The 23,117-nt window shown below is 37.5% G+C and overlaps 1 protein-coding gene across 2 annotated transcripts; it reads right to left on the reverse strand.

Moving 5' to 3' along the window:
* Window positions 1–494: 494 nt before the first annotated feature.
* LOC145912461 (patatin-like phospholipase domain-containing protein 7) lies at window positions 495–22,870 on the reverse strand. 2 transcript variants are annotated; one of them, XM_082999928.1, is made up of 32 exons: window positions 22,766–22,870; window positions 20,919–21,006; window positions 18,659–18,749; window positions 17,483–17,574; window positions 17,095–17,348; window positions 16,675–16,843; window positions 16,226–16,356; window positions 15,783–15,930; window positions 15,383–15,465; window positions 14,763–14,871; window positions 14,494–14,570; window positions 14,355–14,436; window positions 14,063–14,116; window positions 13,395–13,505; window positions 12,685–12,807; window positions 12,215–12,480; window positions 11,775–11,898; window positions 11,341–11,439; window positions 10,837–10,975; window positions 10,358–10,553; window positions 9,965–10,133; window positions 9,489–9,671; window positions 9,021–9,183; window positions 8,406–8,635; window positions 7,810–7,879; window positions 4,933–5,049; window positions 4,327–4,478; window positions 3,759–3,895; window positions 3,158–3,275; window positions 2,777–2,861; window positions 2,487–2,587; window positions 495–2,133 (listed from the first exon to the last, which is right to left on the reverse strand). In XM_082999928.1, exons 2-32 carry the CDS (start codon window positions 20,997–20,999, stop codon window positions 1,978–1,980), a joined length of 4,110 nt encoding a protein of 1,369 aa, XP_082856054.1. In that variant the 5' UTR covers window positions 21,000–21,006; window positions 22,766–22,870; the 3' UTR covers window positions 495–1,977. The 2 variants fall into 2 exon arrangements, with proteins under 2 accessions (XP_082856054.1, XP_082856055.1); XM_082999929.1 differs by lacking the exon at window positions 22,766–22,870 and adding an exon at window positions 22,191–22,330.
* Window positions 22,871–23,117: the final 247 nt, after the last annotated feature.

Here is a 23,117-nt window from a genome sequence, read left to right on the forward strand (position 1 = left end):
TGCTAAAGCACAAACAGGTCAGCCAAATACAAGCGCCAGTTTACTTGCTAAAATGCACCGATATGTGAATGCAAATGAAGTTAGCATCTAAGTGCGCCTTGTACATAGAAGGAAATCCTTAAACGTCTTGATCAATGCTACTTGTCCAAGTGTTTCCTTTACGCCTTGGTTTTTCCCCTACATTTGTGGGCAGCCTTGGCACAAACATTTTGTTATTCACTTTCAAGAAAAAGTGCTTCAATTACTCTTGTTAGTGTACAAAAACGAGGCTACTGCATTAAAATGTGAATGGTTACCCAGCGGGAACACTGCAATGTTACTGTTACGGATATACTATTACGACTGATTGCTATGAAAGTTTTAAATTAAAACCCGAAACATGATGCATCGCCATAAATAATCCACGTTTTACTCTCTGGATCAGAATCTTCTGCAGGCTAAGAATTGTGGACTTTAATAAAAAATTTACCTTGGCAACTCCCTTTAAACAACGACAGATTTATTGCCCACAGCACACTTTAAGAACACGAACACAGTGCGCATGGATGATGAAACAATTGAAAACCGAACGAAAATAAAGAAGCAGGCGAACTCGTATTTTAAATACATTCACTTGAAGACCAACCGCATTCCAGTGACTTTCGAAGCGACCAACCAATACATATGCCAAGCGACAAACAAAATTACGTCATTTAAAGACATCAGTCACGTGGTATGACGTAGGGTCATTTTTACAGCGAATGTTTGATGACGTCAGTGACTTGCATGTCTGTGCGATGAGAAAAGTGACGCAAGAGAGAGATTAAGCGATGACGTCATGGTGGATGTGCATATGACGTCAGAAAGATGAGGAAAGAGATGAGGAAAAGGAAAAGTCGCTAAAAAGAAGAAAACTTTTAATTGTGTGGAAATAAATATATATATATGTTTGTATGCATGTATACATGTAGCCCATATTGCTACAGCATGGAGTTTCCAACAAATGTAATGAAAGTGGAACAGGAAAGATTTCTGTAGAAAGGAAAACAGCGCCCATTAAAATTATTCGTAGTCGTCGCTCGGTTGCCTTTTGCAAATATCGGCACAATAAGTAAGCAATATTCAATATTTTCCGCAATAATTTCGTACTCGCAAAGAGGTGCAACACCATCATTATATCAATGCAATGGTGGTCACTTTAATTGTTTACAAGCAAAGGGATGCAGCTCTGTGTATTTTTAAAATGATCAATCTTCTGTATATAAAGCAATGGTGTTTTTTATATTGTGTTTGGTAGAAATTTAACTTGATTTGCAATACATTGCGCTGTTGTTATGCAAACGGAAATAATTGAAGGCTTTGCGCCGTGCCGGTGTGTTTACAACATAAACCGATCGCGAGACTGTGGTTTGTTCGAGGATCGCGGGGTCATCCTCGCATGGACAAGTTGACTCGTTTAATTCTAGAATAGTTTCACGAGGGGATTCCTAACGATTCGCGATCGATCGAAGAAGCAAAAGAGCGCGTTTCGAAAAGGCGGAATGACGCGGGCGTGGTTTAAGAGAAAACTTGCAAAACATCCGGTGAGTGGAGCAAGGGCTTTAAAGACGCCGGTGTTGTTTTCAACAAATTGGCAAAACACGTGACAAAAATCACGTTGCTCAAATTCCGGTGGTCGCTGATTGGCGCAATCCGCGGTCACGTGTTTACGCCAGGTCAGACACGACCAGCAGTTGGAGGTGCGTGAGGTAAAACTTGTCCCAAACATCGCACGTTTCAGTGCGGTTTTGTGTGAAAATAGGAAGAAAACAACGGGGAATAGAAGGATGTAAGCACTGAGATTTACGTTTGAAACATTGCGTCAAACACCTGCGAGGCAGCGGTGACGTCACCGCTTAGTCGCATCACGAACACGAGTATCATTATTTCCGCGTTGGCACAATACAGCGCTTTAGGAAAAGCGGCGCGCCCGAGTATAACGTCAATTGCATTGTTACGTCACACAGAGGAGGAGTAGAGAGACCTTTCTATGTCATCGTCTTCCTCTTCGGAGGAGTAAATTCTGCACAAAGCTGGACGACCGCTTACATCCGGGACATCGTCCTCCGTTTCCGCGTCATCCTTCTCACAACATTCTTCCAGAACATTCCCCAACTTCACACAAATATAGTGGGCGGTCAATGAAAAGTACAAAAACCCACAAGGGATACAATATTGCATACATGCGTTTTTTACTGATTTATAAACACATAGGCTATGTGCAATGCAACAACGTTTGGGGATTTCAAAATAATAAGTTTGCATTAATGTGAACAGTGGGTTAACAAAAGGGAACAAAAAATTTTCATTTAATTGTTTGAAACAAAATGCTTCAGGCTTAATGTCAGCTACTAACGAGAACGATCGATTTCGCCTGTGTTGGCATCGCCAGTGTGTAATCGATGACCAGATTCTGCTATAACCAAGGAACTAGTCCCAAAATATATAACACTATTACTGTAAAGCACCTTGTGCATATTGTGAGGTTCGCTGTTCAACCGAGGAAACCCGTTGACCCGCTTCGAATAAACCTCAGGAGACGAATCGTATTCGAACTCAAACTCAGAATCTGAACACAAAGAAAAACATGAGGCGTGGATGCTCTGTAGCGCCCGCTTGCGGCAAGAACAATCAGACAGAAATAGCGTATTTACCACTGAGAATATTACGTATGTTACATATTACTTATGTTATATTTTGCATATAATTAATGGTGTCCTTATGTATGGTGAAAATGCATTGCTAAAGAAATCCTCACCCGAGTTGGCCCCGTCGAATTCCTCATGGCCGCTGAATTCGGTAAAGTACGATGAGAGGTCAGTGAACGAGATGTCAGTACGTTTCTGTTTGTTTCGTCACAGAAAGGGATTATGATGACAAAATTTAACAGAATTATTTCGGTCGCACTCTAAGATAGCATTTACAAAACATATTTCCCAAATCAAATCGAGTTTATCAATAAAATATGCTTTGGAAGAACGGTTGTTTTATTTTAGTATATAACAAGTACATTTGTAGCAAAAATAACCACTATTAATAAAATGATGACGTAACCCTTAAACTCAATATTCAAATATAATTTTCCAACAACTTAAGGGAAATAGTCTTATGGCGTAACAGTAATATGGAGGCAACTTACGGGTGTGGTTGGTGTAACTGGATTGGAAGGCAGCAAATCCAGCCAGAATCTATTGGCAAAATCCTCGGTGAAAATTTCTGAGGCGTGATCCAACCCCACGTTGTACAATTCCTCGTGTCTGGATGAAGCAAATTACCAAATAGTGGTTTTAGTTTAGCAAGGCAAAAAAAGATCAGTGGCGATACAAGCGGTGCCGATGTTATTCATTCCCCCTTTTTCTTGTGTTTTTTACATTTTTCTTGTGTTTTTAGTGTTTTATAAGCTTGATGCAATATGTTGACATAACCCTGAGGAAGTCTCGCCGGATGGTAGACGAAACGTCAGTTTCGAATAAATAACTTCAGAAACTTAAGTGCCAGAAGAACAATTCTGATTAATAATTAGTATGCCTGGCAGCAAAAAATAACAGTATATCTCAGATCAGTGTTCGATAAAAAGTTATAATATCAATAAAAAGGTATCACTTTATTTACAGTAACTTTGCCTTTACTGATAATAAGTAATAGGAAAAGTCGCAGCTTGGTTTGGTTTCAACAAAAATTACATTAAAGTTTAGAAATATGGATATTTGTGCAAATAAACTAAAAAAATATCTTCATACTTGTGAAAGTCGAGCGTCTTGTATTGAACCACGGGTGGTCGGATGTAGTGGCAATATTCTGAATTACGAACTTTCTCCATGATGTAGTGGCATGAGATGTAAGAAAGACGGGATTGGATGTCGTTCATGTCGGGAACCTAAAAAGGCCAAGCTTGGTTTGTTAAATATAACAGTTTCCTATTTGCAACAAACTCTGCATGGAAATAACTAATTCTATTGACATACTTTGAACTTCCCGCTTACCAAAGATTGTGTTTTTTGAGGCAAAATTTAATTACAATAATTAGAGGCCAACAGCCTTAGAGGTAAAATAGATATTTATCGATGTTTGTGGCAATTACCCGATTAGCAATACAGACGATCCGGATTGTTGTATATCAGCTAAAGTAATAGTAAGAACAACCATATGACAAACAATACATCCCATATAACTGCTCTGAAATGCATTTGCAAACATTTCGACAATCATTGCCAATGCGAAATGCCTACATAGCCCAGTTACATGGGTAGATTGTTGGTCTTTATAAACCGTAGGTTATATTTCTAAACACGAAGAACAAAAATCAACCTTGATCCGTCCTGTCCACCTTCCAGTCCACTTCTTCCAAAGCACCCACCAGCCAGAAAGGTGGTCGCCGTAATTCGTCAGATCCAACTCCGACTCCGACCCAACATCAACTGCCAACACCTTGCATGCACCACGTGACCTCGCGACGTCACCTGTCACGTGACGTTGCCAAATATGGAAGAAAGGGTTCAGTAAAAAAAAAAAATTTTTCTGCCAACTTTCACCATTTTTTAAAGTAGCTTTACAATAATTGCTGAAGTAAATGATAAAATTTATCCATAAAAAAAAATTTGGGCAGAATAAAATTAAAGTAAAGTTATAAACAAAAAGGGTTTTGTGATAACTATGGCCACTCATGTTATGATAACCATTGCCATCTCCAGCAGGAATCTGGGCTCGATTATTTCTTTCCATACTGAAAATTTCACTCAAAAATAGGTTTATGCCAAACGAAAACACAATTTTTATACGAAAACATTACAAGCAAGCCAGCTTAATCTGTAATCAGGCAATGGATTTAACAATATAAGGTCTTATATGAATGGCCGCAGTTGTCACGTCGCACAAAAATGCCGCCGCCGCTTGCATGTGTCACGTGCCGCGTACCTGGTAAGTTATTTATGTAGCCACCGTCCATGAGCAAATGACCGTCTTTTGGGTCACACAGAGGTGGCAGGTAACCGGACAGAGACATGCTCGCTCTAACGTATCTCCACAACCAACCTACACACAGCAAGCAAATGTCCGTGACATGTGACAATCATACTTTGTGTGTGGCAGTCACTCGCCAAGTGTCGCCTACGAGCACTACAGGCAACGTAGGTATAAAAGCGCATTAAAAACATCTACAAAACTCTGCTTTTATTCTGTAAGCTGCATACAGATGGCCACTGTTTCGACCTACAAGGTCTCTTCAGTGCAGCTGGTGTGACTTTCAGACGACTTTGCTGACCAAAACGGCGAAGCAAAGACTGACACTTTGTGGTGACTATACAATCACCGTCATCCGTTGGGCACCAAACTAGGGGCAACAGTGGCCATCTATAATTCATATTATTGGCTTCACTTTGCTTATTATCTGTTTTTTATTGTTCAATTGCAAAAGTTGATTTCGTCGTGCGATGGATTGCTTTTGCTTGAAACAAAGACTTTATCAAAACACATTTTACAATAAAAAACGGAAAAGTATTAGTTGGTAAGAAAATAAAAATTAACGTGAGAATTTTAAACTTCACTTCAATTTCAACATAGAAATTATTGTAGTGAGGTAGATGATGCATAAAATTATTTGTTTGATAAATAAAAGTGAATTTTTGCACAGGAAATCGAAGTTCACAGAGCAATGATGAGGTTTGAAAAATCTTGTATCAATACCAATAAGGTTAGAAAATGAAAAGCAAAGCATTGTTAAGTTCACCAAGTCTGTTTAAAGCTAAGCCAGCCATGCAATGAATGGATTAGAAAGCGGAACTAAATGATAAAACACTTCAAAGATGAAAATTATAAGAGATGAAAGCACGGGAAAAAGTTAAGTAACTATATATGTCTTTGTCATCGCCGTGTCAGTGACACATGACACAGACCAAACACTGACTTGAGGACACATCGTGTCTCACGCATCTGAACTGACTTTGTAAATCTGTTTGGTGTGGCACCGATGGCATGTGGCAACATGTCACGGATCGCATTTGGCAACATGTCACTCGTGGCACGCGGCAGTGGCATTTTTGTGACTGTAATAAGCAGTAAGCATGCCTGGTAGATTGTTGACAAAGCATCCGTCAAGAAGAAGATGGCCGTCACGCGGGTGGCATAAAGGTGGCAGGTATGGGTGGAAGGACATACTGGCACGCACAAACCTCCATACACTCCCTGCGTTATAGCGCCGCAAGTGGTAAAGACGCGATAAAAAAGGCATTTTTTTTATTTTGAAGACAGGCTGCTAAATTCCTTGGGTTTAGGCTTACAAGTACACACAATTTGTCTTTTAAAATAACTACAGTACAATGTGTTGCGTTCTTACGAACTAGAGGTTTACTACTAGTGACAAAACAATCAACAAAAACATTTATTGTTAAAGGGGTGCAGGGTGATTATGCAGACCACAGTTAGTATTTTTGCCATCGAAAATTCAAAACAAGCTTGACAAAAAACAACTAACTTTTGGTTAATTTTGCACAAGCGCAATTTCAACCGGAAACAGTTTCGGCTACTTTTATATATTTCTAGGATCAGGTTAGTTCAAGCTTCTATGATCAATAAAAGTTCTAACAAAAAAATTGATTTAGTTTTTGTTCTGAAAACCTAATGATCATACCAAAGGTATAGTAGGAAAATTCGCTTCATATCCAGCATTTTCGCAAGTGCAAAAGGTGACATGCTGCTGATAACTAAGGCGTATACAAAGAGTTGTGGCACTGCGATGATGGGATTTTACCCGGGCAGTTTTCATCATCACAACACCGACACAAACCAACAAACAAAAACTAAACACGGGATCTTATGTAAACACATTTGTTCATAATAATGACGTCATGAAGGGAGCCTAAATGAATGAATACAATCTAGTCATGCGAGTACGTGTTTTCGTAATGGATGGTAGGCTCCCTTCATGACGTTATTATTATGTAATGGAAGGTTTTATTTCGAAATATATCTTTTTGCGCGGTACGTCACCAAACTTTTTATTAGACTAATTTCGAAAGAGAAATGATAACGACCAAGTGAGCTTTTTTACAGTGAGCTGCAGACATGGCAACTGTTTTGATCTAATATGTCTAATCAGTGCAGCTATGGTCAGATTTACAACCTATACATGATTTAGTGACATGCTAACGATTTGGTGACATCTAAGTTGGAAGTACGCATACAGCTTATGTGCTTGGATTGCAGTTTTTTTGTTAGAGCATTGTGAAGAAATGGAACCTAAACTTGCATTTAACACGGATAAAATACAGCAGGATAGAGTTTTTTTATCATGACAATGACTGTTTTAACTTCTCGAAACGTCGGATTTTTACAACTCGCAATAAATGTGACGTTATGGCAAGAACCAAATTGTAACGTCTAACCCATGTTTGCAACTGTGCTTATTCAGCTAAAATGGATGAAATAGGCAGAAATACATGTACCTCATCTACATTGATTCGATCCTATCAGCTAATCTTGAGTTTCAATCAAAAAATTCAAAACTCACTGCACTGTCGTGTGTCAGTTGAAAGGCTAAAGAAAATATGTAGGCTTGTGGAGAAGGAAAAGAAAAGGAAAAAATTGAGGAAATAAAACATAAATAAACTTAAAACAAGTTGCTGCAAGAATTTCATGCCAAAAGTATCGCTTTAAGCGCTCAAACAAATGTTGCAACAAGTTGCATTTGTTTAGGGCCACGAGTTTAATAATATTAATATTAATCGCGGCCTGGCGAAAGGAACACGCAAGCTGAGGACAACGCCCACGACACGCCCATGCGGTTCGACCACTCACCGTCGGTGTGAACTCTCATTTCGGATGAAGTGATGTCGGTGGAAATGGTGAAAAACGGCAGCCATAAATCCTGGAACAATTTGATTGAAATAAATAACTGTAGCTGTGTATCCGGGATAAGCACGAGCGGAACACATTTATCACGTTGATATTGTGTGAGGAAGTGCAAATGATTAACCATGATTTATGTGTTTGTAAATTCACAAACATACAATATGTAAAGTAAGGTTCACAGGCTTCGCAGCCAAGCTGGATCAGGATAGTGGCTGATCCAGCTTGGCTGCAATGCCACGGCTGTGAAGCCTGTGAACCTTATGATCAAAATATTAGAGCTGTGATCGCCAAATATAAAGGGCATGCGCAGTGGGGCGATCATGCCTTGCTATGCGTAAGCATGGCATTACTTCTGCGATATGTAAAGTAAGTTACGCTACGGAAATAATGTTAAGAGCTTCACCAAAAAAAGGTTAATTTCTGACTACACTAAGCAAGACAGCAATCGGTTTCAAACATCAAGGTTATCGAACGTATAGTTCCCCGCACTTAAGACATATTGAATGTGTAAAGAATGTAAACGTGATTAAAATAGGTGATACCTCTATCTGGAGATCTTGGAAGACACTCTCGATGTTCCGGTTGAACGAAGAACCAGAGAACATAGATGCGTAGGGGTATGTAAGGTCGAGGATCTTGGAGAGGATGGAAGACATGTCGTTGCACAGGATCAACGTCTTCTCTCGCATCTTGTTGACATCCCTGTGTGCCGACCACAACGCTCCCATGAAGGCACCGATAGATGTACCACCGACCATGTCTATGGGAATACCTGGAACGCAGAGTGCACGGTGACGTTTAAAAGTAAAAGACGAAGATTTAAAGGGAAACCGGGCGAATTAAAAACTTGAAGGGAAATCGACCAATTGAAGATTGGAAAATGAAGACGAAACAGAAACCGAAGTTATAGGGTCATGTTACTTCTTTAGAACAATTGTGAAAACAAATTCATTTGGTCATACAATAAAATGCAACATTTATAAGTTGACCACGATAAGTTAACCACCACGACAACGTGAGGGTTTGAATTAAAAAAACGGATCTTAACCGTAAAAGTTACATGGACTTCACTTTATTTGGGAAAAGTGTATTTTGCAATCTACAAAAAGATACGAGATCGAATAAAAGAAAATAATCAATACAAAAAAACAACTTACCAGCGTTGATCAAGGACCGAATGACCCCAATTTGGGAAAGTCCCCTTGCGCCGCCACCCCCCAACACGAGAGCGACGGAAGTTCCGGTGAGAAAACGAGCCAAGCGTGACAAATCACTGAAGCGATCAACAGGTTTTTGCACCAACTTCTCAAAGTACTCATCCTAATAACATAAGGAATTACATTACAAAGCATGGTAAGTTGTATCGTGACGTCACGTTTTTCCGCAGTAGGATAAAGACCCCGTTAATACGGACAACTTGGAAAAAAGCTTAAATGAAACTTTTTAATTCTCCCTGGCCATAGAATAAATATTTTTGGCCTTTTTTTGTGATTAGATTACGCACCAATATTTCGTAAGGCGCAATTAAGAAAACGTGCAAGCAAACACCTACATGTATGTATTATAGCCAAAAGCGTCTCGACAGACCTATGCGTTAATGTTGAAAAAACGTAACTTAAACGAACCAGTTTTGATTTTCTTGTCCTCGCGAAAAGACGTTTGGGGCCTTTAATGTGGATGTGGTTGTTAAGCCAACCTCTCATATTAAGCCACTCCACTGTGCGTGTAGGTCTCACTATGTTGGGCCGGTGGAGGAGAATCAACATTTTCAATGCACGAACTGCGACCCCTTCCAGGCTTCTTTCCAACTGGACAAAAGGAGTTTGTGGAGTTATTTATACAAGTAAACGTAGTACGAAAAAATTACGGCAACAGGTCCAGAGGTAAGTATGGAAACGGACATTTCAGCAAACAGTTTGTATAAAGTGCAGTGAATGACCCGCGAAAGATTATATTTCTAAATAATTTATAGTTAATATCGATTTATCGTCGAAATCCACACTACCCAGGGACAAACAAGCTTTCCTATTTGATTTTATGTTTCAAAACACCCACAAACATGAACATGAAATTTTGATATTGTGACGCAATTGGATATTACCTCTCCAACATTCGGTTCCCCATCTCCAAGTGCCACGATTAGAACAGCGTCAGCCTGGCGAATGCACCTCTGTGTCCACTGAGTCATGGTGAAGTCGGTTTGGTACAAAACTATTTGGTGGAGATCCTCGTGGTGGGCGAGCCAGTTGGAAAGACGATACTCGTGTTGACTGAATGAAGATAGCACCAGAGTAGGACGAGTCAACAACGTATATGGTTGAGGTACTTTTTCAGTTTATGCAACTCGGGATACAGAATGGGGATTTCTGTACGTTTAACCAAACACAGTTTTCTCCAATATTGCGCGAAATTAATAATTTTGCGATGAAACAACTCACAATTGTTGCCAAAACGGGTGTTGCGATTGCGTATGCTTTAATTGCTGCAAACTTACATGTCGAGTGCGTTGTTTCCAAGCCTTTTCTTAACGATCGCACTGCTCATTCGCAAAGCTTGCGGGCAGATGTGTGTCATGGAATGGTGGAGTTCCATCGAGAATTTATCGAGAGGCACATCGTCGGATGCGGGCAGGATTGCCACAGTTGAAAGGTTGGCGAGGTGATTTGATACGTCACCGTAAGCAAACCGCGCTGAAGATTGTTGCAATTGGACAAATTAATATTAAGCTCTGCAACCTGTAGCAGAGGTTACAGGGGGCGCTGCAGGGCTGGTTTACTCTGTGTCACGGGGTTGCGTTTAGGCGTGAGGATGGAAATTAAATCGCGTTTCGTTTAAGTTTAAGGTGATTGCCAACTTGAACGAAAATCACTTGCAACAAAAATAAGAACCTCAATCAATAAACAGCTTCACTTTCACGAGCAATTAGTGCGGATTAAGTGCGCTGCACAACCAAGCAACCGGTAAAGGACTTACTTTCTTCATCCAGCGAAGGTTTAAACGAAAGAACGTCAGCCAATTTATTGTCTGGCTTTGCCCTCTGTGTCATCAAGTTTCCAATTAGTTTGTCGGACATCAGGGATATGAGTCGCGTCACCACTCCCGGATGTTGTCGCTGCAGAGACAACATGTCGATGAATTGGAAATTTATATATGAGGTGTCACAATGTACGTAGCTATGTACGAAAGCGTTCATCCGCATTCACTTTTAGTGCAGAGAAAAAGTTTATTTGTAGATTACCAGTCCCAAATTTCAGCATTCTTTTCGAAAATTTGATGCCAAAAATTGATATCAGTAACACTAACTTTCTTTGCGTACAAGAAGCAGGTATTGCATTAACTTTAAGTTAAGACTGGCATAGAATATCAACTGCAGTAGATAAGTTTAAAACACAATTGAATGATTGACTCCGTCTACCCCAGTCACAAAATACAATTTCCATATGTTTACATCGATTGCTCGGTGTGAAGAAAACATACCCGTATATGTTTAATGAGGCCTTCTGGTATCTTGGCAAGTTCGGTATCACGGATAGCGTGGAGGGATGTATGGCGAGGTCCTCCACGAAGACTTTCCGTCTGAGAAGAAATAATGCACGTTTTCAAACCCTGGTCTAAAGAAGTTTATTTTATGCATGTAATTATGTATCTGTATTGTAAATGTATTTTATATGTAAAAGCAGATCGCTATAAAAATAAATCAAAAATTGTTTTCACAACCAGGAGGAAATTTTTGGTGTACAGGAAAGGGTTAGCACTGGGGTTTTCCAGCACGTTAAAATAAAGAATAAAATTAAGAAGAATATTGGTTTAATGAGATGAAAGGTTTTCGCAATTTTTGCCTCTTTGTTGAAACGAAAGAATAAACAAGGAAGTGGCGGTAAATATTTATTAATCTGATGGTGCTCCCTCACCATTCCTACTATTTCCCCTTTCCCGAATTCTCCGCACATTTCCTTCTTCCCGTTCTGTTTCATGTAAACCGCCCTGAGTCGACCGTGGAGGACGATATACATACAATCACTGTACGAATCCTGTCTGTAAAATATCGGAAATCGACATTATGGTTGACGCCGTTTAAATGGGAGACGTGGTTTTACAAAACAAGCATCGCCACACCTACATGCCAACAACAGTTTAACGGCTCTGAAGTCAAAATAGCAGGTACATACAAAAAAAGGAACGGTTTCCAATTATGGCGAAGAAAGTATCGGTAATTTGCGAAGCAGACATAACCGCCTTTAAAAGGTCAAAGCATTTTAGCTGAAAGCATTTTTCTTACGGCGGAAATTGTATGCCGTCATTTTTTTCATACCTCAGACTCGAATATTTTCATTCACAAAAAAACGCTTACTTGTATAGGGGCTTTCCCGCTTCGATCATGACCCAGTCGAGCGCGAAATCGATCTGACGAACGAACGGACTCACACGTAACATTACTGTGTGGGCTGTGTTGGGAACCATGCGGGGGTACTTCCGCATCATGCGATAAAACTGGAGCTTTGTGATGCGCGCTATTACGGAGTCGGTCATGGCACGCACACAAAAGAATGAAGGTTCCCCTGTAAGAACGGCCAGTTGGCCTGTGAGCATTCCGGGTTTTGTGTCGAATAAAGTGACCTGCACGAAAGTTTCAATGTTCGATTGACTCGTATAAACACGATGTTCTGGTTACAAATAGCCAGTATGAAATGGCAAGTACGTAATAGTCAAAGGCGCTAATGCTGATGAAAAACATACACAAAAATAGACTCGTTTGCTTCAAGTTGGCTGGTCTACGAGTTTCCTTCCTACCACTTAAAACCGTGCAGTGAAGCTACTTACCTCACGCTTTTCGTCGAATCCCATCTCGGGCAGTGTTTGTAGAACGCGCAAGTTTCCCGTAACCACAAAGTACAGACTGACATCTTGATCGCCTTCCTGGATCAGCTGGTGACCCGCGCTGACCTGCAAACAAACGATTTGATTGGTCGAGACTGAGTGACGTCATGGTGATAACGCTTCCATTGCAACCAAAAGGTATAAGGGAAGGCGCTGTTATTTCCTGACACAACGCAATGTTCTTCCTCTGGTCTAACGGAAATATAAGCGGATTTCGGCTTGTTTTTGTATAGGTGGTCGTGTAGCGTGGAGGTTGGCTGGCTATGCTATGCGTCTGTTGCTGTGTACGGACTGAGTTATGAACACATGGCACAGAAGAAGAAATTTATACGGGCAGAATTTGCTGTCAAACCACATTACCGCCTTGTTAAATCAATTAGATGTTTTGATGTTCAAATTAACAAAAAAACATAATTGCGTAACCAGTGAAGGTAATTACAGTTTTACGATTTTACAGTATCAGTACCAAACTACATTTAACAATATTAACAGATTGACAAATTGTTTTCATAAAATATAGAAACAAGAAAAAACCACAACAAAAACTACAAATAGAAATGTTTGAATTCATCCTAAGTTTCTTTCATGGAAAACAAAAAGCCCCCCTTCCCCCCAAAAAAACAGAATCAGGCTCAACAAGCAATAAAACTCACTTTTAGCAGTGTGACATTTACTTGTAGTGTGGCACGGTCATCGATACCCAGGATTTGGCACAGGTCGTCTGTCACCAGCTCTAAAACTTCTGGTTCGTCAAGTTCAAATATCTGTTGGAAAGAAAACTTTGTAAATGGTTAAGATCAGACCTGGGTTCGTTTGGTCGTTAAACCTGGACTACCAAAAGTTTATGTAAATTAGTGTCGCTTACGAACGTTGTTCATGCTGCAGTGGCAATGCAATTCGCTTGTAACTTTGCAACGTTAATTATTGCAAGTAGATCAGTTCATCAACAGTACCAAGTATAAACACTGTTTGTCCACTTTATACCCGTATATGCCATTGTTTCGCCCTTTTTTGATAATTTCCTGCCGACGAGGTGCAAAGTTTGACCACCCCTGGTTTAGATCTTGTTTCGTTTAAACCATAAACAAAACTGGGACTCAGCAGACCCCCATGTGCCGTTATCGCCGTTCATACTATTTCACTTTCAATGTGTGTCATTTAGTAGGATAGTGAGGTAGTTGGAAGAGCAGGCACACACTTTCGAAACATAATGACTAAATGTGTTGAAAAGTAGCCTTGCTCTTTATAATTTAATCACTATAATGTCCTTGTAACCTTGTCAAAAGGTTACAATGACAGATAACAACAAGTCTGTCATCACCTCGCCGAGATCTTCATCCAAAGTTGGTTGCTTTGTCAATCTCGGAGCCTTGGTCTGAATTAATTGATATACGGGATGGTTACACAGCGTCACGTATAATTAGCAAGTCGCTTTACGGGTCTTGTGACACCAATTCACCAGGCTAAAACTAAACTGTTTTGCACATGGAAATCAGATTGTTTACATGCAAATATTAATTTTAGAATAGCGGAAGCAGTATCTTGGACTCAACAATAATTTTAAGTGAATAAGTATTAGCCAATTATTTTTAATGTAAATACCAAATACTCACAAAACTATCAACGGACTGAGCTTGTTTTAACATATCCCGGAAATCTTTTTTCTTCTTTTCATCACTGGGCAAGCTCGATTGTCTGACAATTAATAAATTTTACCACAAGTCAACTCCAAAATGAGTTCATAATACTTACCGGTGGAATACGTTGTCATTGTCGTCCACAACTGTGTCAAAATCATTGAAACGAATTTGCTTTGGCTTGTTGGTTGCCTGACAACAGAACCATATTGTTTATTGTAAAGTAATTTTTATATTTACGTCGAATTTACTCAAAAATATAACTTAATTTAATTTTTATCTTCTATTAATTAGCTACACATGTATGCCTTGCACTAAAAAAACCCATGAAAACAGATGAATTAACAGAAAATTGTTGACTGTATTTGTGAATATTAATATTACCTTTATTGGTAGTGGAACAGTAGGAACCAGTAATGCAGATGTTTTGATAGCATTCTTTTCATGCACATCGTCCACTAAAAGTTGCGACGAAATGTCGGAAACGCTCAACCTGTGAAAAGATTGACATTGCAAGTGATGATGTTATGAGCATCCTAAATGGCATCAGTTTACACATTTTGCTGACTACAACAAATTAGTGTTTTGAATGAAAAAGAACAACAACATCTCATGCAAACATGATTAGTATTGCATTTGAAATGAGACTAAGTTGGACTTTATTGCACTGATATTAAACACAGTAAGTGTTTGAAACTTGTCTGTGGTTATCATCAAATTTCCAGCTTTGGATTTTTTTTAAGAATATTTACTTAAAATTAATATGAGCAGTACATCAAATAGCTTTAGATTATCCTTTTTTGTGTTAGAAATAAACATTTTTGATAATGCATTAGCTAAAGCGAATCATGATTTTTATTAAGATAAGAACAATTAACTTCAGAATACACAAATTTATGCCCACGACTACAATTTGTCACAATTTTCTTTCCTTAGTGAATCAAACAAAGCAACATTAGATTGGGAAAAATGCACACTCAAAGATGAGTTGGAACAAAACTTACCTGTGCTTCTCTGCCAGCTCATTGAGAACTGCAGATGACGACATTTTGCGAATTGACAACTTTTGTTCAAATTCTTGCTTTGTCTACAACAAGCAGGGAATTATATTTTGATCGAGGTTGTTTATGTGGCAACCAAAATGAGTTACTGAATCAATAGTATTGCCAGAGGAGGCCCACTGAATTGTGAATATGCCTCGCAGTGGAATATGAATATGTAACATTACAGGTAATCACACCACAATCATGAAAACATTAATTTCCAAGCTAAAATCAGTCATTCTTGGTATAAAAAGGCATAAAAGATATATGCGCATTTGTAAAAAATCATTCTCAGTGTTGATAGTATGACAATTATACATGTTTTTCTTAAACTTTAAAAATAAAAAACAGACAAGCTCACTGGATTGAGAAGTTCCTGTGAAAGACCCAAATAATTGTGGAGTGCCAGGAAAGTTACACGCTGCATTCTGGTCATGATAACTTGAACGATTTGGACAAGGGATTCGTTGCGATTCTGAAATGCTTCTTTGAATGCTTCTGCTGGCAATCTAAGATCAAACACACACATAAACTATTTGATATGATAACATTCTTTCCCTATGTTTTTCTTCTATTAAACATCATTGCAACAAATCACTAAAAAAATTACTTAAAAAACAAATCAATCCAAGTTAACAAAAAAGAAGCTTTTAATCAGGGTATAATTGCTGTCATAGGCACACTTAGAACTCACAATGTAAGTTTAAAGGATTTAACAAAGTCACAACTGTACTTCAGACCAGTTGACATTTCAAGTGTGTACAAATAAATACGATGGTAATTTACATGGAATGTTAGTATCACCTAAGAACAATAGATTTCTTTTCTGCTCGAGCAAACACAGTTTTGTACGGAGCCATGTGGCCAGTCAATACATCCAATATGCTGAGTAAACTATGCAAACTTTCACCAACTGTTATTTCACTCAATTTGATCTAAAAACAATATAAAAGATAATAAAATAAGATTTAATACATAAGTTTTCTTTAAAACTAGTCTTAAATTTAGTACTTTTATTCCAACAATAAAATAAAATTAATAGACAGGTTCATATATGTTTTAACTAAAGATATAGGACTGCATGCAATAGGTTGTTTTTAACCAAAATGTTGCCTAGAAAGAAGTTTTAGTAATGTTGGCAAATTAATTGTGTGACAAAATTTATATGAGATTAAAAGTTTGTTTCGCTTTCGATTAAAAAAATATTTTAACAATTGGATAATTTAAGCAATAAAATGCTTTTGACAAATTACCTCAGTATTGTCTTTAGTAATGTACAAGTTGACTTGGCCTTCTTGCACGACATACAACCACTTGTCGTCCTCTCCCACTTGAAATAAATAATCACCCTGGTTCAAGTTCAATGTTTCCATGTGACGACAGAGTTGAAAAAACACTCCTTGCTTGAAGTGCCCAAAAACCCTTCAAACAGAAAATTGAGGCACATTGAAAAAGAAAAAATGTAAAGAAAAACAGGAAAAACTCAACCTCATGTAAATATATAAATCAAGTTTTGAAAATGCCATGGGCAGTGTTTGGGTATGGTCAATTCAATTCTCATATTAACTGGTTTGAAATGAATTAAGTAACTATATTTGCATCATCCCTTGCAAAAAGATTTTTAGGCATGGTGACATTCATTTTGAAAACTTGTATAAAAACTATCTTCCTACTTTACACTTTGAAGCAAATACAAGACTTCTTCTGGAAGATTAGGAAGACCTTCATCATTTTGATCAGCCTCAAGCAAAACTGAGGGAAGCTCCTTTTTCTGCAGCAGGGAAGGTGTCTTCTTTTTGCTGAAGACCATCTTGGCAAGAATCATCATTCTTTCTCTGTTATCCAATCTTCTACCCGACCTACTGTATTCTGGCACATCTTTGATGATCGAGACTTGTCGTTGCAATCTGCTTGCTGTCGCTCGACCCTTAAAATATACAACACTCAAAGTTGTTCTGAAGGAAAATGACATAACAATAGGTTGAGGTTGGTGAAGAAATTATACAGGATTAAATACAGGATTAAGTACAGTTTCTAAGATATTTTTTCTGGTAAACTCACTTTTCTCAAGACTTTGTTTGCATAGAACTGGACTTTGTCTCTTTTACGAAATCTGTATTTCTTGTTTTGCTGGATTTCAGGGATCGCAACAACTAAAATTGGTATATTTTGTTGTAATATGTAGTTTGTACAATTAGAACATAAGGCTATGATTTATTTGTTTAATTGCCTTATCACAAAATCCATTTACTTATCGTGAACTATAGTATTTGCTGGTGCACTGTTTTGATGAGAGACTAACTGTTAAACAAATCTATATGAACGTGCTTTCGCAAGCTTAATCTTGCTCCGTGAATTATTGTGAACTGTTTATGTAACTGTTGGGAAATAAAAACAAATTGCTATATTTTTGAATATATGTCGTTTATAATTTTATTTATCCTGATTACAAAACACATGGTGTATGCAGCCAGTAGCGGATCTAGAAAAAAATGAGGGGGTGTTTGGTTTCGGTACCTAATTGATGAAGCCGTTGGATGCGGGTACATTTTTTTTCCGGATATTCGCCATACAAATTAACCTTTTAAAAAAAAGGTAGCGCATTACAGTAGCTAAGCGAAATATCGAACAACTTTCGTCTGCAAAAATACAAGACTTTTTAGTTGCTTATGTATGTGTGCTTGTGCAAGGTTAACGAAAAAAGCAAAAACAAACCCTATATTGCGAAACGATGCGATTGTATCTGTTTGCTCGACTATTTTAAGTAATGCGGTGGAATTGTTTTTAAACTTTGCCGATTAAAAAACAAATCTGCAATGGTCCAGGTCGTTTATTGACCAACGGCACGATTGTTTTATAAGGGACATCGCGGCATGAATGCAGCAAGCGCGACCGATAAAAAATATGAGGGGAGTGTTCTGACACTAAACCACCGTCTCCTCCCACCCTAGATCCGCCACTGCATGCAGCAATTTGTAATTACAACATACATACCAACATCAATTTAGTTTAGATAGGGTTTGATGATAGTTTTTGTGCCAATTTTTAGTCATAGACTAAGTTTTTTCAACAAATTCTGTCTTTTAATGAAAGGCCACCAAGGTGTTTACAATGGTCTGGATTTTTTTAAAGAATGACCAGTGTCATGTTACAGTATTGCACCATAGGCCAGACCAGGGGGGCATGTGACATACAGAACAGCACTGTGATACTTAATTTAACACAAACACATATTACCTGGTCTCTGCATTCTTGCCCTGAGCATAAATGAAAATGAGAGCAACACCGCAAGAAGAGTGACAATCGCTCCAATCCACATCACAACCTGCTGTGAGTAGTAGAGAAAAAACGTGACAGTCCATAAAATGTAAAAGAAAAACAGAAAGCCAAAATGGAAAGCCAACACCATGCCCGAATAGGAAATCATCTTTGGGGTTGCTTTCACACAAAAGTAAGGAAGTGCATGTAAATCTAATCCTATTGCATCTGCTAACACAGTGAAAATTAAACCACCACTAATTTCTGATAGTTGTAACTTGAAGTGAGCATTTCAATTTAAGATTTTATAAAGATACTAACTTAGTAGAAAAGGCTCCCTTTTTTACACTGAAAATAAGTTAGTAAGCACACCAGTCGGTAACCTCTCAGGAAATTTTACATATAATATATCTGTATACTGAAAAAGCAATCAGTCTTAATAAGCTTAAATGTAATGAGCAGCCTAGTAGTACTTAATATATGCTAACACTCAATTTTTTGTAACAATGGATAAAAACAATTGCTCTCTAAACGAAAGGCAAAGAATTATTGTAAAACCACTGATTCAAATTATTCCAAGCCCTGTTAAAAACTTTTTGCAAGGTCACTCTCTTATATAGCACCTGAGCATGCCAGGTATCTAAGATACTTTATCAATAAGGAGAGAATGGGGGACCATTCAGACATGTATAAATGGACTTTGCACTATCATTTCATCCATTAAGTCGTAACCCATGCATGCCTCTAGGAGTATGCCCAAAGCGTGATTGATCATGCACCCTTTACACGGAAATGTTATGTGATTTCAACATATACAGCCGCAAACACTAAAACAGACATGTTAGCATGCGGTTCAGACAGACTGGTGTGTTTACAGATATTGCAAAGAAGTGTGCAGCAGTCTCAGGATGACTTAAACAATTTAACTAAGTAGATATTCACAAAACTGAACAACTTAAATTCGGAAAGCTAGCAACTTGACCAGACATAATGGCAATTTCTGCTGTCCTACTTTCCTATGCATGTTGAAAACATCTATAACTACTACTACCCTGCAAAAATCACTTCACCATTGTCAGACTAGGAACTAACAGAGTTAGAAATTTATGAATGAGTAGGGTCTGACTGAAACTGTAAGTCATCTTTTCCCATCTGGCCCTCTCTGTTTAATCTCACAAACACCTTGCACTCTTAAATAATAGATGGGCTCACTACAAATAGGCCAGCTGTAAAATCACTTCTAGTTTCCTTTTCCATCCTACTTTTATTTCGTAGAAGCTGCACATATGATTGTTTACATTAGTTAACAGCTCTCAACGTTTGTTGTGGTTTAATTGTCATGTGTAAAAAGCTTTTGTGAAAGATATGCAAGTCTGTTTAGGTTTGCATAAAATAGCTATAGAGAGTAAGTTGCTTGAGCTTATGTCAAATCAAAGAATTCAGACAACCCCAGTTGGAAAATATAAACATATCTGTTGATGCTCAGTATACTGGAAACATACAGGCTTAATTAATTGATCGCTTTCTATGTAGACCTTTTCTCTGCATCTAAGTATTTGAATGTCTGACCTTTAAGACTGCATCAACAGGCTCACAAACTGGAAGTAAGACAAGCAACCAACTGGCCAAAATCAATGCACATCCAAACAATGACTCAAATGTGAGAAACCAACTGGGAACTAAAAGGGAATGACTTAACATAGTTTTGTTGCAACTTGGCATGGTGGTGATAATGAACAGGTTCTGGACTTTCCAGTGTTTATACGTGCAAACTGTGTTGTCATATGACGTTTTATTTTAATTTGCACATTTGCTTTATCATTAACCAGTTCGTCAAGAAATAAATATTAAAACTATTGACATAAAAATAACCGGTATATATGTATCTTTATTATGTATTAACATCAAAACAAAAATGGGTGATATGTGTCAAAAAAAAAATATTTTTCTTAATTTAAAAGAGAAATGTCAGTTGCATAAAAGCTAGTCCCTTGATCACTGCAAATGGTTGGGAAAGCTACTTGGCCTATTTAGGATTACTTACCAACTACAAAATCTTTCTAATCTTCAAATCATTATTAATTTATAAATCTCCCTAAACAGGAAGTGATCCATTTGTAACATGTGATAACATTTCAAACACCACTCACTTTGCTAGAAGTAATTTTGGCTATGGTTTTAAATTTTCGTAATACACATAATAACCAGTAACTACAGATAAAGGGAAAATACAACTTACTGGGCTTCCTTCCATTCCAGAAATCCATGATGTCAAAAAGTCGGAAGTTACCCAGTTTTTCATGGAAGTGATAAATTCCATTATTATCCTGAAAAATGTTGGGAGTTAAATTCACAAACAAAAACATGCAAATATTGGTTGCTTTCTAGCTTAGTGCAATCTTTAATAACTGGCCTTTATGGAACAAAAATTAAAGACGATTGTATATAACCAGTGTTAGGTTTATGACACATCAATTCAAACATATACTACAAAAGACACCTAAAAAGTGCAAAATTTAGTTTTAATTGGCATGCATTTAAGTGCTTCATTTTTTAACTTTTATTCATTTTTGTTTTCTGGCCTCATGAATAGATTGTAAAATGCTGCCATTGCATTTATGTCTTCAATGTTTTTATTGTTCTGTTTACATATGGAAATTAAGCAAAGAAAAAGTTTTAATGATAATAAACATTTTTATTTGTGGTTTCTTTTAGTATGAAGACGAAGTTATATTAAACTGTTTTGCGCACAAAACAAAATAATTTTTACAACAAGTTCAGAAAACACCCTGTCTGTACACACCCTGTCTGCAGCTTTGCAAGTTCAGAAAAGAAGTAGTAAACCAAAGCAGAACTAGTTGTAATAACATATTAACACTTACTTAATCTTCATGAAAGCCTTCAACACTAAGTTACGACAATGTGTCACACTTTCTAGTTAATTGAGCTATAGATTTTAAACTGGGTCAAAGTTTTTGTTGATCTTATTACTTTATTCTTTTGCATTTTTTTAGCCCGCACTTCCAATGTTTTTGATCATTAACATATTATTTGATATGTAATACTTTTATTTGTACACATACAACAACATCATTCAGTTCTATACTTAAATGTAAGATTTCCCCTACCAATATTTAGGATATATGTTCATCATATCAAGTCAATTACGTTTTTTTGTACCAGATCAATGTTTGCAATAATAAATATCCTTCTAGACACAATTTTTTTAAAATACTAACGTTCATTCGTATTTTCTATTTGCTATATCGCCAAAACTAAACACACATATTTTCAGTATCAAGCAAATATACTAAAATAGAACATATTATTCATGGTTTCGACTTTGTGTGATGAATGGGTCTGACATCACAAAGCTACAGGTAAAGATTGGAAGGAAAATGCATTGGTTTAGATAGAATTTCTTCAATAAACTGCTTTTACCGCTTCGGAACCATGAATAAAGTACCAAGCACCAAAAAACGGAAATTTACATTTGGGTGAAATAAATTACCTGGATATTAACCGCAACTAGTGTGTCTGGCCGCTAAATTGAATTGATGTGTGCATTTACTATCTCATTAGTTTGGGAAATTGCAGCAAAAGAAATCAAATTATTAACGTATTTTCCTATTTCTCTAGGTCACTCCATAAAGTTCTGCAAAGATTTTTCAGATTTACAAAACGTTTCTAAATTAGTTGTATGCACTAAAAAAAAACATAACAAATGAGCTTTAGTGTCCGTCTGCTGTCAGTTTCGACACGATCAAGACTTATTCGCGGCGGTAAAACCGCACACATCATTCAAGTTGTTGTCAGGCATGCTAGTTGCCGTTAATTCGGGAAGTTTTTTTTTGCCCAAGTGTAAATTTTCGTTTTTGCTACTTGGTTATGTTCTTCGACAATTTTTGCTTTCCTGGAACGTAAAATTTTCCCCACAAAATAGTTAAGGGCTGCGCTGCGCTACACGCGTTTTAGTAAATGACTCCTTTCTAAATAAACCAATGCATTTTCAGCCAAATATTTGCATGCAACATTGTGACCATTATTGACACGAAGTTGGAACTACGAGTTCTAACCAACGCTTACCTTCTACTCCAGACGTAACAGCAGTTCCTCACCAACGTTATCCTTGCTCATGTTTGTGTTTATCTTTCTCTCGAAGCCCAAACGTTAAGTTTGATACGCTTCGTTAGTCATGTACCATGTGACTACAAAACACAAATGATTGATTTTTATTTATAAAATTGGGCGACGAACTTTTTTTAGAATTTTTAAGTAAGGTTTTACACAGCCAACTTAAATAATTTGTTGTTTTACTGCACATTTTTGTTTTATCAATTCATTGGTTTATGGGTTTTGTGGAACCCAGTTCAATATGCGCACAATTATTGTTTTTGCGAATGAAAAGATCCAAAACAAGTGTATTAATTTTATTTCA

The sequence above is a fragment of the Ascidia mentula genome, chromosome 8 (assembly GCF_947561715.1).
Source record: "Ascidia mentula chromosome 8, kaAscMent1.1, whole genome shotgun sequence".
In the NCBI taxonomy this organism is placed as follows: domain Eukaryota; kingdom Metazoa; phylum Chordata; class Ascidiacea; order Phlebobranchia; family Ascidiidae; genus Ascidia; species Ascidia mentula.